At 43.5% G+C, this 16172-nt stretch overlaps 1 protein-coding gene across 2 annotated transcripts in view; it reads left to right on the plus strand.

Annotated features, from left to right (window-relative positions):
• The window catches only part of LOC140464456 (interleukin-21 receptor-like), a 63231-nt gene that overhangs the window by 35357 nt on the left and 11702 nt on the right, over nucleotides 1-16172 (plus strand). For both annotated transcript variants that reach the window (XM_072559523.1, XM_072559524.1), the window contains exon 8: nucleotides 452-536. In XM_072559523.1, the coding sequence (XP_072415624.1) occupies nucleotides 452-536 (85 nt within the window). The remainder of the gene's footprint in view (nucleotides 1-451; nucleotides 537-16172) is intronic.

The raw sequence follows: 16172 nt of genomic DNA on the forward strand, positions 1-16172 counted from the left end.
GGGGGGATGGTAGCTGAGAGTGCTTTAGGTTAATGAGGTTAGGGGAGAAGGTGATAGGGAAAAGAGGATGGTGGAGCGGATGGATGGGAAAGATGATGGACAGATCAAGAGGGCAATGCTGAGTTGGAGGCTTCTGACTGGGATAAGGTGGGGGGGAGGGGAAATGAGGAAACTGGTGAAATCCACATTGATCCCGTGTGGTTGCAGGATCCTAAGATGGAAGATGAGGTGTTCATTCTCCAGGCGTTGCCTGAACATCAAATTCAGAATGGCATGCACTGTTAAAACAATCATAATACCCTTAGGTTTCTTCTATAGGTCCATGTGTATGGCAGCCTGGTGGATGCAGTTTTCAATATACAAATCAACAATGGCTGCATTGGCAATGTGGTTGTATTTGAGCCTGACTCCACCTCCCTCTCACTCACTAATTCACCTTGTTTTGTTACAGACTGTGGAAGACAGTGTGGGTGATGCCTCCCAATCCAGCTCCATTCTTTCAACCACTATTTAAGGATCATGGAGGAAATTTCACGGTAATGAATTTTTCTTTGCAAATTAAAATAGCAGTAACATTTAAATATAACTGTGGTATAAAGTGACATATCCCAATTCCTTCCCTTTCTTTTAGCTTTACTGGTTGTATTCCCTGTCACCATGTCCTCTTCCACAATCCCCCCCCCCCCACCTACTCCAGTGGGACTATCTGTTCTCTCCAGGTTGGACACACCATTGTTCTGCCATTCTCACATTCCAATCACTTAATCTGCACCATCAACATCCTTTCTCCCCCAGTACTCCCCACCTGCCCCACACCCTGACTATAGCATAGATGCTAGGCAAAAGTGAGGACTGCAGATGCTGGAAATCTGAGTCTAGATTAGAGGGGTGCTGGAAATGCAGAGTAGGTCAGGCAGCGTCCGAGGAGCAGGAAAATTGATGTTTCAGGCAAAACCCTTCAGGAATGAAGACAGCGAGCCTCTGGGGTGGAGAGATAAATGGGAGGGTGTGGGGGCTGGGGAGACAGTAGCCAAGAGTACAATGGGTGGATGGGGGTGGGGATGAAGGTGATAGGTCAGAGAGGAGGGTGGAGTGGATAGGTGGGAAGGAAGATTGGCAGGTAGGACAGGTCATGAGGATGGTACTGAGCTGGAAGGTTGGAACTGGGGTAAGGTGGGGGGAGGGGAAATGAGGAAACTGGTGTAGTCCACATTGATGCCCTGGGGCAGACGATGTGGCATTCTTTCTCCAGGCGTTGGGTGGTGAGGGAGTGGCGGTGGAGGAGGCCCAGAACTTGCTTGTCCTCGGCAGAGTGGGAGGGGGAGTTAAAATGTTAGGCAACAGGGTGATGGGGTTGATTAGTGCGGGTGTCCCGAAGATGTTCCCTAAAGCGCTCTGCGAGGAGGCATCTGGTCTCCCCAATGTAGAGGAGACCACATCGGGAGCAACGGATACAATAAATTATATTGGTGGATGTGCAGGTGAAACATTGATGGATGTGGAAGGCTCCTTTGGGACCTTGGATGGAGGTGAAGGAGGAGGTGTGGGCGCAGGTTTTGCAAATCATGCGGTGGCAGAAGGTGCCAGGAGGGGAGGAGCACGGTGGGGGGGGCACGGACCTGACCAGGTAGTCACAGAGGGAACAGTCTTTGCGGAAAGGGGTGGGGAGGGATATACATCCCTGGTGGTGGGTCCATTTGGAGGTGGCAGAAATGTTGGCGGATGATGTGGTTTATGCGAAGGTTGGTGGGGTGGAAGGTGAGGACCAGGTGGGTTCTGTCCTTGTTACAGTTAGAGGGGTGGGGTTTGAGGGCGGAGCTCCAGGATGTGGATGAGATGCATTGGAGGGCATCTTCAACCACGTGGGAAGGGAAATTGCGGTCTCTAAAGAAGGAGGCCATCTGGTTTGTTCTGTGGTGAAACAGGTCCTCCTCAGAGTAGATACGGCAGAGGCGGAGGAATTGGGAATAAGGGATAACATTTTTGCAGGAGGTAGGGTGGGAAGAGGTGTAATGAAGGGAGCTGTGGGGGTCGGTGGGTTTGTAAAAAGTGTCAGTGCCAAGTTGGTCGTCATTGACGGAGATGGAGAGGTCCAGGAAGGGGAGGGAGGTGTCAGAGATGGTCCAGGTGAATTTAAGGTCATGGTGGAATGTGTTGGTGAAGTTGATGAACTGCTCAACCCCCTCGCGGGAGCACGAGGTGGCGCCAATGCAGTCATCAATGTAGCGGAGGAAGAGGGGGGAGTGGTGCCAGTGTAACTATGGAAGATGGACTGTTCTACGTAGCCGACAATTAGCAGAAATGCTGCCCCCTCCACACTTCACGCCAACCCTGATGACGAGTCATCTAGACTTGGAACATTAGTTTGCTCTCTCTCCATGGATGCTGCCTGACCCACTGTGATCTCCAACATTTTTTGTTTTCAGTATTTTCCAGCATCTGCAGTAATTTGCTCTGACACAGAGAAGAGAATTAGTGCCAGTGACACTGTCACCTAAGTATAGTGTAGAGAGACACAGGGTTAGGAATTACTTGGCCATGCTAAATTGCCCAGAGTGTGCAAGGATGAGCAGGTTAGATGCATTACTCAGGGGTAAATGTCGACTTATAGGGTAGGAGAATAGGTTTGGGTGGGATTCTGTTCAGAGGGTCAGTGTGGACTTGTTGGGTGAAAGGGCCTGTTTCCACACTGTAGGGGTTCTATGAGATTCTGTGAGATATTTGGGCTTGAAATGGACTCCACATGTGGAGAGACCACCTTAAATAAGACATAAAAACAGAAATTGCTGGAAAAACTCAGCTGGTCTGGCAGCATCCATGGAGAGAAATCAGAGTTAACATTTCAGATCGAGTGACACTTCCTTAGAGTCAGTTCTGGTTTCTTTCTCAGCTCTTCTGATCACCTCCCAATTTTGACAGCAGACTCTGAAACTGCTTATGACCCAATGCCTAATGAAAAACAGTCCAACCTAGCATCAGTTGGTTATTTTTCAGGTGTACCTGTATGTTTCAGGCTAGGGCTTCATTTCCCCAAATGTGGCACCATACCTCATCTTGCGCTTCATTTAAAACACAACTTTTCCTCATGTTGCCATTGGTTCTCATGCCAATATAAACAATCAGATTACATCGGTGACCTCCAGTTCACAGGCTTTCTGCCAATGAGAATAGTTTCTCCAACTCCCCAATTTAAATCTCTTATGACTTTTAATATATCTATCAAATCTCAGTTCTAACCTTCTTTTCTCTCCTGCTTCTCCAAATTATCCATGTAATCTTACCCCTGGAAACATCCTTGCAAATAGAATAGAATCTCTACAGTGTGGAAACAGGCCCTTCGGCCTAGCAAGCCCATGCTGTCCCTCCGAAGAGTATCCCACCCAAACCCATTCCTTTACATTTACCCCGGACTAATGCACCTAACCTACACTTCCCTGAGCACTATGGGCAATTTAGACCATAGAACATAGAAAAGTACAGCACAGAACAGGCCCTTTGGCCCACGATGTTGTGCCGAGACTTAATCCTAATGTAAAATATAATAACTTAACCTATGCACCCCTCAACTCACTGCTATCCATGTGCATGTCCAGCAGTCACTTATATGTCCCTAAAGACTTCGCTTCCACCACCTCAGCTGGCAACACATTCCATGCATTCACAACTCTCTGAGAAAAGAACCTACCTCTGATGTCTCCTTTATACCTTCCTCCTAATATCTTCAAACTATGACTTCTCATACCAGTCAATCCTGCCCTGGGGAAACGTCTCTGACTATTGACTCTGTCTATTCCTCTCATTATTTTGTATACCTCGATCAGGTCTCCTCTCTTCCTCCTTCTCTCCAGAGGGAAAAGTCTGAGCTTATTCAACCTTTCTTCATAAGGCAAGCCCTCCAGTCCAGGCAGCATCCTGATAAACCTTCTTTTCACCCTGTCCAAAGCCTCCACATCTTTCCTATAGTAGGGTGACCAGAACTGGACACAATATTCCAAGTGTGGTCTCACCAGGGACTTGTAGAGCTGCAGTAAAACCTCGCAGCTCTTAAACTCAATACCCCCATTAATGAAAGCCAAAATACCATATACTTTCTTAACAACCCTACTCACTTGGGTGGCAACTTTGAGGGATCTATATACTCTTTTCCTCCACACTGCGAAGAATCCTGTCTTTAATCTATATTCAGCATTCGAGTTTGACCTTCCAAAATGCATCACTTCGCATTTATCCAGGTTGAACTCCATCTGCCATTTCTCAGCCCCGCTCTGCATCCTGTCTATGTCGCGCTGCAGCCTGCAGTAGCCTTCGATACTATCAAAGGCACCTCCAACCTTTGTATCATCTGCAAATTTACTAACCCACCCCTCAACCTCCTCATCCAAGTCATTTATAAAAACTACACAGAGCAGAGGCCCAAGAACAGAGCCCTGTGGGACCCCACTCAACACTGACCTCCAGGCTGAAAACTTTTCATCTACAACCACTCTCTGCCTTCTATCAGCCAGCCAATTCTGAATCCAGAGAGCCAAGTCTCCCTGAATCCCATACTTCCTGACTTTATGAACAAGCCTACCATGGGGAACCCTATCAAATGCCTTGCTGAAATCCATATACACCACATCCACTGCTAGACTGTTGACCTGTCTTGACACCTCCTCAAAGAACTCAATAAGATTTGTGAGGCATGGTCTGCCCCTCACAAAGCCATGCTGACTGCCTTTAACCATGCTATGCTTTGCCAAATAGTCATAAATCCTATCCCTCAGAATTCTTTCTAGAACTTTGCTGACCACAGACGTGAGATTGACTGGTCTGTAATTGCCAAGAATTTCTCTATTACCCTTCTTGAAAAGTGGAACATCATTCGTCTCCTTCCAATCCTCCGGTACGACTCCCGTGGAGAGTGAGGAGGCAAAGATCCTCGCCAGCGGCTGAGCAACCTCCTTTCTCACTTCCTGGAGCAGCCTAGGAAAAATCTGGTCTGGCCCTGGGGACTTATCAATCCTAATGTTTTCCAAAATTTCTAGCACATCAACTTCATCAATCTTGATCTGATCAAGCCTGTATCCCAGCTCCTCTAAGTTTTCATTTACAACAAGTTCCCTTTCCTTAGTGAAAACCAAAGCAAAAAACTCATATAGGACTTCCCCTATCTGCTCAGACTCCACGCACAAGTTCCGTCCGCTATCCCTGATTGGCCCTACCTTCTCCCTGATCATTCTCTTATTCCCCATGTATGAGTAAAACGCCTTTGCGTTCTCCTTAATCCTTCTTGCCTGGCCTTTTTTGTGCCCCCTCCTGGTTCTCCTCAGTCCATTTCTGAGCTCCTTTCTAGCAAGCCTGTAATCCTCTAAATCTGTGCTAGATCCTTACTTCCTCCACCTTACATAAGCTGCCTTCTTCCTTTTGACGAGAAGTTCCTCTGTTCTCGTCATCCAAGGCTCCTTAATCTTACCCCTTCTTACCTGTCTCAGAGGAACAAATTTGTGCATCACTCGCAACAACTGCTCCTTAAATAGTCTCCACCTGTCTGCTATGCCCTTTCTGTGGAACAATTGCTCCCAATCTGTACTTCCCAACTCCTGTCTGATCGCATCATAATTTCCTTTTCCCCAACTAAATATCTTCCCTTGGTAACTGCACCTTTCACTCTCCAAGGCTATGCTAAATGTGAGGCAGTTGTGATCACTTTCACCAAAGTGCTCACCCACCACAAGATCTGACACCTGTCCTGGCTCATTTCCGAGCACCAAATCCAAAATGGCCTCTCCCCTCATCGGTCTGTCTACATACTGAGTAAGGAAACCCTCCTGAACACACCTGACAAAAATGGCTCCATCCAAACCATCTGCACTTAGGAGGTTCCAATCGATATTGGGAAAGTTGAAATCACCCATAACAACAACCCTGCTACTTTTGCATTTTTTCCAGAATCTGCCCGCCTATGAGATCTTTAATCTCTCTACTGCTATTAGGTAGTCTGTAGAAAACCCCCAGTGTGGTGGCTGATCCCTTGCTGTCCCTAACTTCCATCCATACTGACTCTGTCCACAAACCTTCCTCAACAATCTTTGTTTCTGTAGCTGTGTTGCACTCTCTGATTAGCAATGCTATATCCCTCCTCTTTTTCCACCCTCCCTGGTCATTTTAAACATTCTAAACTCTGGAACATCAAGCAACCGCTCCTGCCCCTGTAAAACCCACGTCTCCGTTATGGCCACAACATCGCAGCCCCAAGTACTGATCCATGCTCTAAGTTCGTCACTCTTATTTTGGACATTCCTTGCATTAAAGGAGACACACTTTAACCGATCCCTTTGTTTCATCGCGTGAGAAACATTCCTGATAGATTAAATATATCCTGTCACTGTCTCGCCTGCAACTGATCCCCTTTCAGACATGTGGCTCCGATTCCCAACCCCCTGCCAAACTAGTTTAAACCCTCCTGAATCACACAAGCAAATCTCCCACCCAGGACATTTGTGCCCCTCCAGTTTAGGTGCAACCTGTCCTTCATGTTCAGGTCCCACCTTCCCCAGAAGCTATCCCAATGGCCTAGGTATCTGAAGCCCGCCCTTCCTGCACCAGCATCGCAGCCACATGTTAAGCTGCATTCGCTGACTGTTCCTCACCTCACTATCTCGTGGCACCGGTAGCAAACCTGAGATCACTACTCTACTTGTCCTGCTCTTCAGCTTCCAACCTAACTCTCTGTAGTCACTTTTCAGAGCCTCAATCCCTTTCCTGGCTATATCATTGATGCCAATATGTACCACGATTTCTGGCTGCTCACCCTCCCCCTTCAGAATATTGTAAACCCGATCAGCAACATCCCAGACCCTGGCACCAGGGAGGCAACATTCCTTCCGGGAATCCTGTTCCTGATCACAAAATCTCCTGTCAATCCGTCTAACTATTGAGTCCCCTACCACTAGTGCTTTTCTATTTCCCCTCCTTCCCTTCTGAGCCACAGTGCCAGGCTCAGTGCCAGAGACCTAACAACTATGGCTTTCCCCTGGTAGGCCATCCCCACCAGCAATATCCAAAACGGTATACTTATTGCTGAGGGGAACAGCTACAGGGGATCCCTGCTCTGACCGTTGGTTCCCTTTCCCCCCCCCCTGACAGTAACCCAGCTGTCCTTATCCTTATCTCACCCACTTAAAAACTTCCCAGAAGTCCTTCACTCCTCCCTCGCACCTCTAGGCAAATGCATTATCATAGCCAATTCACCGAACTGGCACATGTTTGGCTTGTGGGAGGAAACCCACACAGACATGAGGAGAATATGCAAACTCCACACAGACAGTCGGCCAAGGCTGGAATCAAACCCAGATCCCTGGTGCTGTGAGGCTGCAGTGCTAACCACTGAGCCACCATGCCACCCCAAATCCTTTCTATAACTCGCTAATGCCATTACATCCTTCCTAAAATGCAGTGTCCATTATTGCATTCAATGCTTCCGCTGAAGCAGAACCAATGTGTTTTTGAAGATTCACTCTAACTTTCTTGCCTCTATTTATAAGGTCATGGATCCCATTTACCTTAATAACCTCTTTCTCAACCTGCCCTCACAAGTTTTCTACACACATATTCCATAGGTCTCTCTGCTCCTGCAACACTTTTAAAATGGTATCCATTTCTTACATTTCCTCTCCTCATTCTTGCTGTCAAAATATAACACTTCACACTTCTCTGCATTAAATTTAATTTGCTACATGTTCACTAATCCACCAAACTCTCTAACTCCTCTTGAAATCTATCATTATCCTCCCCACAGTTCATGATACTTTTGTGTCATCTGTCATTTTTGATATTGCACATCCAAGTCTAGATATTTACTATACATTAAGGAAAGCAGTGGTCCTATTATCAATCTCCAAAGAAACCTACTGTAATCTGAAAAGTAACTGTTCTTCACTACTGTTTCCTGTCAGTCAGACAAGTTCATATCCATACTGTCACTGTCCTTTTATTTCATGAGGTTCAACATTGCTTGTAAGCCCATTTTTTTGGCACTTTATCAAACACCTTTTAGAGGTTCATAAAACCACATTAGCCACAGCACCCTTATCACTCTTAGTGTTACCTCATCGAAAAACCTAATAAAGTTCACTGAACAAATATGAGCAAGCTTTCCTTAATAAATCCACCTTTACCCAAGTGATTTTGTCCAGAGTATAACTTCTAAATTTTTTCCATTACGGAGGTTAAACTGGCATGGAGATGCTGGGCTCATTTTTACAGCCTTTATTTAGTCATGTACATTTCTCCAAACCTTTGGCTTCAAGGGGATTAAAATCCAGTACTGCCTCAATTTTCAGCTCTACTTTGTGCCTCTGATGCATCTGATCTAACACTAGTGACTTCAAAAACAATTATTTATATTTATATAGTGCCCTTAACATTACAAAATTTGGTAAAGGGGCTTAAAAGGAATATTATAAAATAATTGATGCCAAGTGTTTAAAAATCACATGATCAAAACAATGCTAAATTAAATAGATTTCAAGGAGAATCTTAAAGGAGCAAAATGAGGTAATGAGGAATAGAAAGAAATTTACAAGGTTTTGGACAATTGAGTTCAACAGTGGTAGACTGACTAAAATCTGGGATGCTTAATAGGTTAGAATTAGAGGAGCACAAACATCTCAGAGATGCTGGAGAAGATTTGGGATAGGAAAGGGTGAGACTGTGGAGGTCTTTGGGGGAGAAAAAATGAGTATTAAAATCAAGAAGTTTTTTGGTTAGTGGTTGGTTGATATGCACAGGGATGATCGATGAATGGAGTTTGCTGCAAGTTTGGACATAGGCAACACCATTTAAAATGATCTGAAATTTACTTAGGATAGAGTACACCAGGAGTGCATTGGAATAATCAAGTCTAGAGTTAATGAAAGCATGAATGAGCATTTTAGTAGCAGATAGGCTACAACAGAGGTGTATCACATTGGGCGATGTTGAGGAAGTAGAAATAGGTGGGTTCAGTGATGGCATAAATGAGTTTGTTTGATTAGCATAATTGGCTGAATGGTTGGTTTGCAATGCAGTGATGCCAACATGTGTGGGTTCAATTCCCTCACTGGCTGAGGTTACCTTCTCAGCCTCTCCCCTGACTTGAGATATGGTGACCCTCAGGTTAAACCACCACCAGTCATCTCTCTTTAATGAGAGCAGCCCTTTGGTCTGGTAGGACTATGGTGATTTCTTTCCTTTTACTTTAAATATAGCCAGCCTAATTTTTATCCACCATCTCAACTACTTCTTCTTTTGTAATTACTTTGGGAGGGCCTGCTTCTTTGGTAAGGACAGATGCAAGTTACTCATTTAGTATCTCAGCCATGCCCTCTGCTGCCATGCATCAGTCCTCTAACCCCAGAATTAGTTCCACTCCTTTTACCACACTTTTACTGTTTGCGTGCCCATTAAAGACTTGGGAATGGCTGCCAGTTTCGTCTTATACTCTAGATTTCTATGCTTCTGGTATTTTTTTCACTTTCCGTTTGAACTTTCTGTATTTAATCTGGTTCTATCTTGTATTCTCAACCTGGGCTCTGTCGTGCATATCTTTTCTCTGCTTCACTCTAGTCTCTATGCCTTTCTTCATCCTGATGCCGCCAGCTTTGTTTGTCTCACATTTCCCTCTTTGTGGGAATGTAGGTTAACTGTACGCAGAAGATCTCCTCTTTAAAGGCAGCACATTGCTCATTATTGAAAAGTGTGGTGCTGGAAAAGCGCAGCAAGCCAGGCAGCATCCGAGGAGCAGGAGAATCGACGTTTCGGGCATAAGCCCTTCTTCAGGAATGCCCGAAACGTCAATTCTCCTGCTCCTTGGATGCTGCCTGGCTTGCTGCGCTTTTCCAGCACCACACTTTTCAACTCTGGTCTCCAGCATCTGCTGTCCTCACTTCCTCCATTGCTCATTATATTTTCCCCTGACATTCTGTGATTCCAATTTATCTATACTTACTTCATTGAAATTGGTTCTCCTCCAATTAAGTATTCAATTGAGTTATTTCAGTATCCATTAAGGAATTTCCATTCACATTAGAAGTATGAGTTTGAACAAAGAACAAGTGCTTCATGAGCTGCCTGGCTGGCCTATAGTTAAATGTGATGTTTCTGCTGCCTACACTATTCAGTTTCACCACCAGATGGCATAGGTGCTCTGCAACTATGCCATTGCTATTCAGCTGCTTCTCTCACCACACACTGATACTTATTTGCTGACATACAGTACAATGAATGCTGTTAATTAGAGAACTGTTTGCAATTGATCGAATGAGAGGATAGACAGAGAGGCTGAAGACTGCTGCCAAAATATAACTGCTAGAGTACAAAAAACACCTTCTAATCTGACCAATCAATACTCCCAGGAAAAGTTTCTTTTATTTTTCTGAAAGATGTCAGTGCCAGTAGCTGCTGTCCTTCAATTCATTTGAGAAGGAGAAGCAGCACTGCCTTCTTAAACTGCTGCCGTCCATCTGATGTAGGTGCAGCTACCTGTTAGGGAGGCAGTCCCAAGTTTTTGACCCAGCAACAGTGAAGGAATGGTGATATAGTTCAAAGTTGAAATGGAATATGGATTGAAGGAAACTATCAGGTGGCAGTATTCACAGACGTCTGCTATTTGTCCTCATAAGTAAAAAGGGGTCATGGGTATGGAAGAAACTGACAAAGGAGCCATGGTGAATTGCTGCAGTTTATCTTTGTAGATGGTACACACTGCATCTGCTGTACACCAATGGTGGAGAGAAATAATGTTAAAGATGGTAGAGATAAACAGGGGTTGTAAATCAAGTGAGCTGCTTCATCCTTGATGAAATCAAGCGTCTTAGATATTGGTGAAACTACATTCATCCATTGCATCACACTCCTGACTTGTAGGTAATGGACAGGCTTTAAATAGCATGGTGCAATACATAAGATTGAACAGAGTAAATTGCCCTTTGCTCAATACATAAGACTGAACAGAGTAGGGGTCTCCCTGTCCCAACACACACTTGCAGGATACACACAGAACAGATTGGATACAGAGTAGAATGGGAAAAACTCATTTTTACAATTTTGCAACTTCCAAAGATTTTACATGGTGCACCCCCGCACCGGACACCCTATCTTCCCTATTGTTCCAGGGCAATCTCGTACAATTTCCACCCCAAGGTATCTCCATAGCTTTGCATCAATGTCAATGCCAGGTCCCAACCAACCCCTGCCATAAGTTATTACAGGGCAGCAATTGCCGACACAAAATTCCTTGCATTGCATTGAATCTTAATAGATTATTGGTTAACATAGAACATAGAAAAGTACAGCACAGTACAGGCCCTTCGGCCCTTTGTTGTTTTGCTAACCTTCTATCTTCCTCTAAGATCAGACTAACCTACATACCCTTCATTGTACTATCTTCCATGTGCCTATCCAAAAGTCCTTAAATGTCCCTAATGTATCTGACCAAAGCATCACCAAACATTTTTTTTGAACAAAAGGAATGTTCAAAAAAAATTTGATGCCCACAGATGCCAAATGTTGACCTTATTAAGACAAAGAGAATGAAAACATCCGGTATTTGTTGCAGTGACAGGAAACTCTGCCTGAAGTAGGTTCTGCATCAAACTGATTCATTTTCAGATACTTGAAGATTAAGGAGATAGACTTCCTGTCCCCTTCAACGTTACACTGATCAAGACTCACATCTGGCTCTGTATTTCAACAGTAACTGTTTATGATACCTGACAGCAGTCAGTACGTTAAATAGATGAATGTATAAGTACCTGACCTATCTGAAATCCAAATGATGTAAAACCTTTCTCATTTAGCTAATGGACCAGGACTCTTCCCGGTCATTTCCAATGCATAGAATTCAAATTCTGCAAACCCTTTTCTCAACAAGTCCTCCATACAGAACCTCAATAGGCCAAAACCTTTCCATTCTTGACTAATGAAAATTTGTACCCCATTACAGTTTCAGGAGAGGAAGGGACCCATACCCAAGGAAAAATTGGTATCTTCGGGGAGATGGGAATCTGAAACCAATGACAGTCAGCAGGTTCAGGGAAAATATGTATAAAATTGGCCTTCAAGGTAATTTGCAAAAGAAGGGATCAGATTGAGAAGGTCTTTCAGTACATGGAATAAACAATCCCACCCTATCAATGGCGAAGTCTTTTAATACCATTAGTTTTAACATACATGCAATGACCCCAGAATGTGTCATGTAATTTACTAACTAGCTTGGGTATATAGATCCAGGCCAGAGAATATAGTTTATTAGTGGGCATTGCATTTTGGAGTTCCAAGTTTAAAAGAAAGTTTTGACTGAGTTGGCTTCCTTCATTGGCTGAGTTTTTCATTAAATGGGCTGATTACCAATAAATGCACAGCAGTGTCAATGAAAGCTAAAGGTTTGAGCCCAGCACTCAAGCTTCAGTTTATAATCCAGATTGATACTCCAGTGCATAAGAGATTCTCCTGTTGGCCTGGCTAACTTTGCACCCTCGATCAAGTCAATTATTTGATATCAAAACAGAAAACATTGGAATTATACAGCAGATCTAGAAGCATCTGTGGAGAGAGAAACTGGATTAATGGATGGAATTTTCCCAGCAGACTCAAGGTGCAGGGTGGTGGTGAGAAAGGAAGAAATCTATCAGTGCTCCGCAATGCATTCCCATAGCTGGGAAGGACACCTAGGAGAAGGCCTATAGGTGAATGGGTGAACAAATGAATGGAGATGTGCAGCCAAATTAATCTTCAAGGCTCATATTAGGAGCAATTTAAAGGGCCAGAATATTTCCAGTAGCAGTGACTCACCACTATACTTCATCCGCTTTCTCACAGCAACTAAAGCAGTACTCCTGCATCAGGGTCAAGGGCCATCAGAGGCTGACCACACAAAGAGAAGGACTGCCAGCAGCAGCAAGCTAACCTCACATCCCAATGCTAACATGGAGGAGTTTCCACTCTGCTCTGAGGCATCTGCTCTTTGGTCCTTCTGAACATAGTTTAGATTTATGTTTCCAAGAGTTCCTCCCTCTGAGTCACTCTCAACTTCTCTCACTAACCTACCTACCTGTCTCAGCTCTCCCAGTTGGTTCCTTGTCTTCTGACTGGACTAGTGTTAATGGAGGAGTATACACAGGTAACCACCTCTCCCTGATGAATCCCAGTAAGGTCATCATCCTAAAAGGTTGCGCTGAATTATTTCAAGGACTTAACAGCCCCTTTGATCCTGATGTCAGGGTACTGAAGCCCATAGGAAAACAAAACACATCCTTTCAGAATGGCGTTTCATTCAAACAACTTGCATCATGAAACAATATTCAGTTCTGGATTGACCTACATAATAACACATTGTGAACACAACAAGATTCACAGCATGTTGCATATAGGAATATGCCAAAGTAATAAGCATTCTGAATATAAACAGTCCATATGCCATGACTCTCTCTTCGCTAATTGAACTTTAGGGATCAGCTCCTTGGTCAGCTAAAGGGAACTTATGTTCCAGATCAAATTCAGGAAGAGAACTGACAGCCAGAGATGGTACAGGGCATAGTATAGGTGGGGGTCAGTTGAAAACATCATCGTTGTTCCTAGTTTGAGTTAGAGAAGAAGAATTTTACATTAGGTCCCTTTTCAAACATCAGTTCTCCCCATTCAGACCCATTTTTGAAATGACTGAATGTCACAATTTGGATCTCCTTCAAAGGTCTCACTATAGAATTTTATAGCCGAAACGAGACAATTCAGCCCATTACCCCTTTAAAGAGTTCTATCCTATTAACCATTCTCTTGTCCTCTACTATTGCATTTTATTTTCCAAATATTGGTTCACTTGCTTGTTAAAAACTGATACAGATTCTGTTTCCTGCTTTTCTGATCCAAGTTCTAATGACCCTCTCCCTTTGTTCTTGACCCTCAACTTATGTCCACTGGTTTACCAATTCATTAATCAATAGGAACAGCTTCTCTTGATTTATTTATTAACAACTCCTCATAACTGACCTCCTGAATCCAATCTCTCATCATTTCTATTGAAGTTTTCTAATCTCTCCACGTAACAAAGTCTTTCAGTCCTCGAATCATCCTGGCCAATTCTTCTGTGCTGTCTCTATGGCCTTAATATTCTTCCGAAATTCCTAACTTCAAGCTCATGAACATTGGATCAGGAGTGGGCCATTTTACTCCTTTAACTATTCTGCTCTCAGATCATGGTTGATCCCTGACTCACCTGTGTTCACCTGATTTTGCTCCATAGTTCTGATCCAACAAAACTGTGTCAGTTTCCATCTCTAAAATACCAATGTTGGTAGATACAACATGACTTTTACAAAGTTGTACTACTTGCCTTCCTTTTTTCAGTTAACCAATAAAACCAATGTTACTGTCTGGGAAAGATCCCCTTTAAAGTAATATCACAATCTGCACACAATCTCCAGGTGGTCTTTTCTGTATTGAATATTCAGAACGGGGCAGATTAGCAGCTCTGTGCTGAGTACATTTCCTCAATCCTGCTGAAAAAGGCATACAATAGCACTGAATGAGAATAGAATTGTCTTGAAGTGACCAACCAAAAATTAAAGTCTGGATTACAACTAGAATAGTGAGCATCTCCGCAAGTAGCCAATAAATTATACCATTTGCAAAATCCTATTTGTTAAAGAGGAAGAATTTTTTTTAAAAAATGAATAAAACTGCATAAGATTTTTGAGATAGACAAAGCCAGAATGTCTCATCTACTTCTAAATGGATAAGATCAGAGTATGGGTCAATTGGATGAATGTGCATATGCAAAAGAACATTGAAAGGCTCAAATTCACGCAAAGGCAAAGTTATACAACATTGCACTTCACATTCATGTGAGCATGTACATACTGGTCAGTTCTGGAACAGAGACCATGAAATGTTGTTCATGTTTTTTCCTGTTTGGTGGTCCTTTGAGATGCTGTGATAATTCAGCACCAGAGTTGTCAAAAGAGCAAGAGCAAGTGAGAAAACCTCGAAGCTAGCTCGACAGTTTCATAGAGAATGAGAGGGACCACAACAGTTTCCTCTTTAGAGCAAAGCAGATCAGCAGATCATATTAGGAAGAGACAGGACTTAGCTATGCAGGACTTCTTATCACTGTGGTGATGCTGCTAACCGAGTGAACATATCAGCACTCCACTGTGTCAGACACCAGCTTTCATTTTTTTTTCAACAACCCATTCCTAACTGTCAGAGAATCACAAAATGATAATGACAGAGTATGTTTGGCTCATCATCCCTGTGTCAATTCTTTGAAATGGCTATTCAATTCATCCCACTTCCTACCTCTGTCACCATAGATCTTTGTGTTTTGATTAATTTTAAGAAATCTTCCACCGAACTCCTCTGCAATAGAAGACAGCGAGTTGAGATCATAGTCAGTTACAAAGAAGAGAACAAAGAACAAAGAAAATTTACAGCCCAGGAACAGGCTCTCCGACCCTCCAAGCCTGAGCCGATCCAAATGTACTGTCTTGACCGACAGGTTTAGACTGAGACCACATGGAGTCTAAGAAGGTTATATCACACTACTTTGTAAATAGTGAAAAGTTGAAAACAGTCCAAACTTACGTTATCTGATAGGGCAAAGAGAGAAAAATAGTTCCATTGGTTGTGGAGTCTAGGACTGAAAGACATTGACCTATAATTGGATCCAGTCTTTTCAAGAATGAGATTTGTAAACACTTTTAAATTCAAAGGGTGGTCCAAGTTAGGAGCGTAGGAGCATTGGCCTTTCAGCCCAATGAGCCTGCCCAACAGGTCAAGATCATGGGTGAATATCTAGCTCAATGTCCCTTCCTTGCCTTTCCTGTCCCTTGACATCATTAGTATCTAGAAATCTAGTAATCTCTATTGTGTACATTCTCAATGACTGAGTATCCATCGTGCTTTGAAGTAGAGAATTCTGAAGATTCACTGCCTTCTAAATGAAAAAAATTCCATGTTATCCCAGTTTAAGAGGTTTGCACATTTTTCTGAAGTTGCAGTCTTTTGTTCTCGATCTGCAAACACAGGAAACATCCAGTCGACGTCCACCCTGTCTTGCCCTTACAGGATTCTTAATGTTTAGATATGATCATAAATCATTCTTCTATATTCCCAAGAATACAGGACCATTCTCCTCAATCTCTCCATGTAGAACA

The sequence above is a fragment of the Chiloscyllium punctatum genome, chromosome 40, assembly GCF_047496795.1.
Source record: "Chiloscyllium punctatum isolate Juve2018m chromosome 40, sChiPun1.3, whole genome shotgun sequence".
In the NCBI taxonomy this organism is placed as follows: Eukaryota; Metazoa; Chordata; class Chondrichthyes; order Orectolobiformes; family Hemiscylliidae; genus Chiloscyllium; species Chiloscyllium punctatum.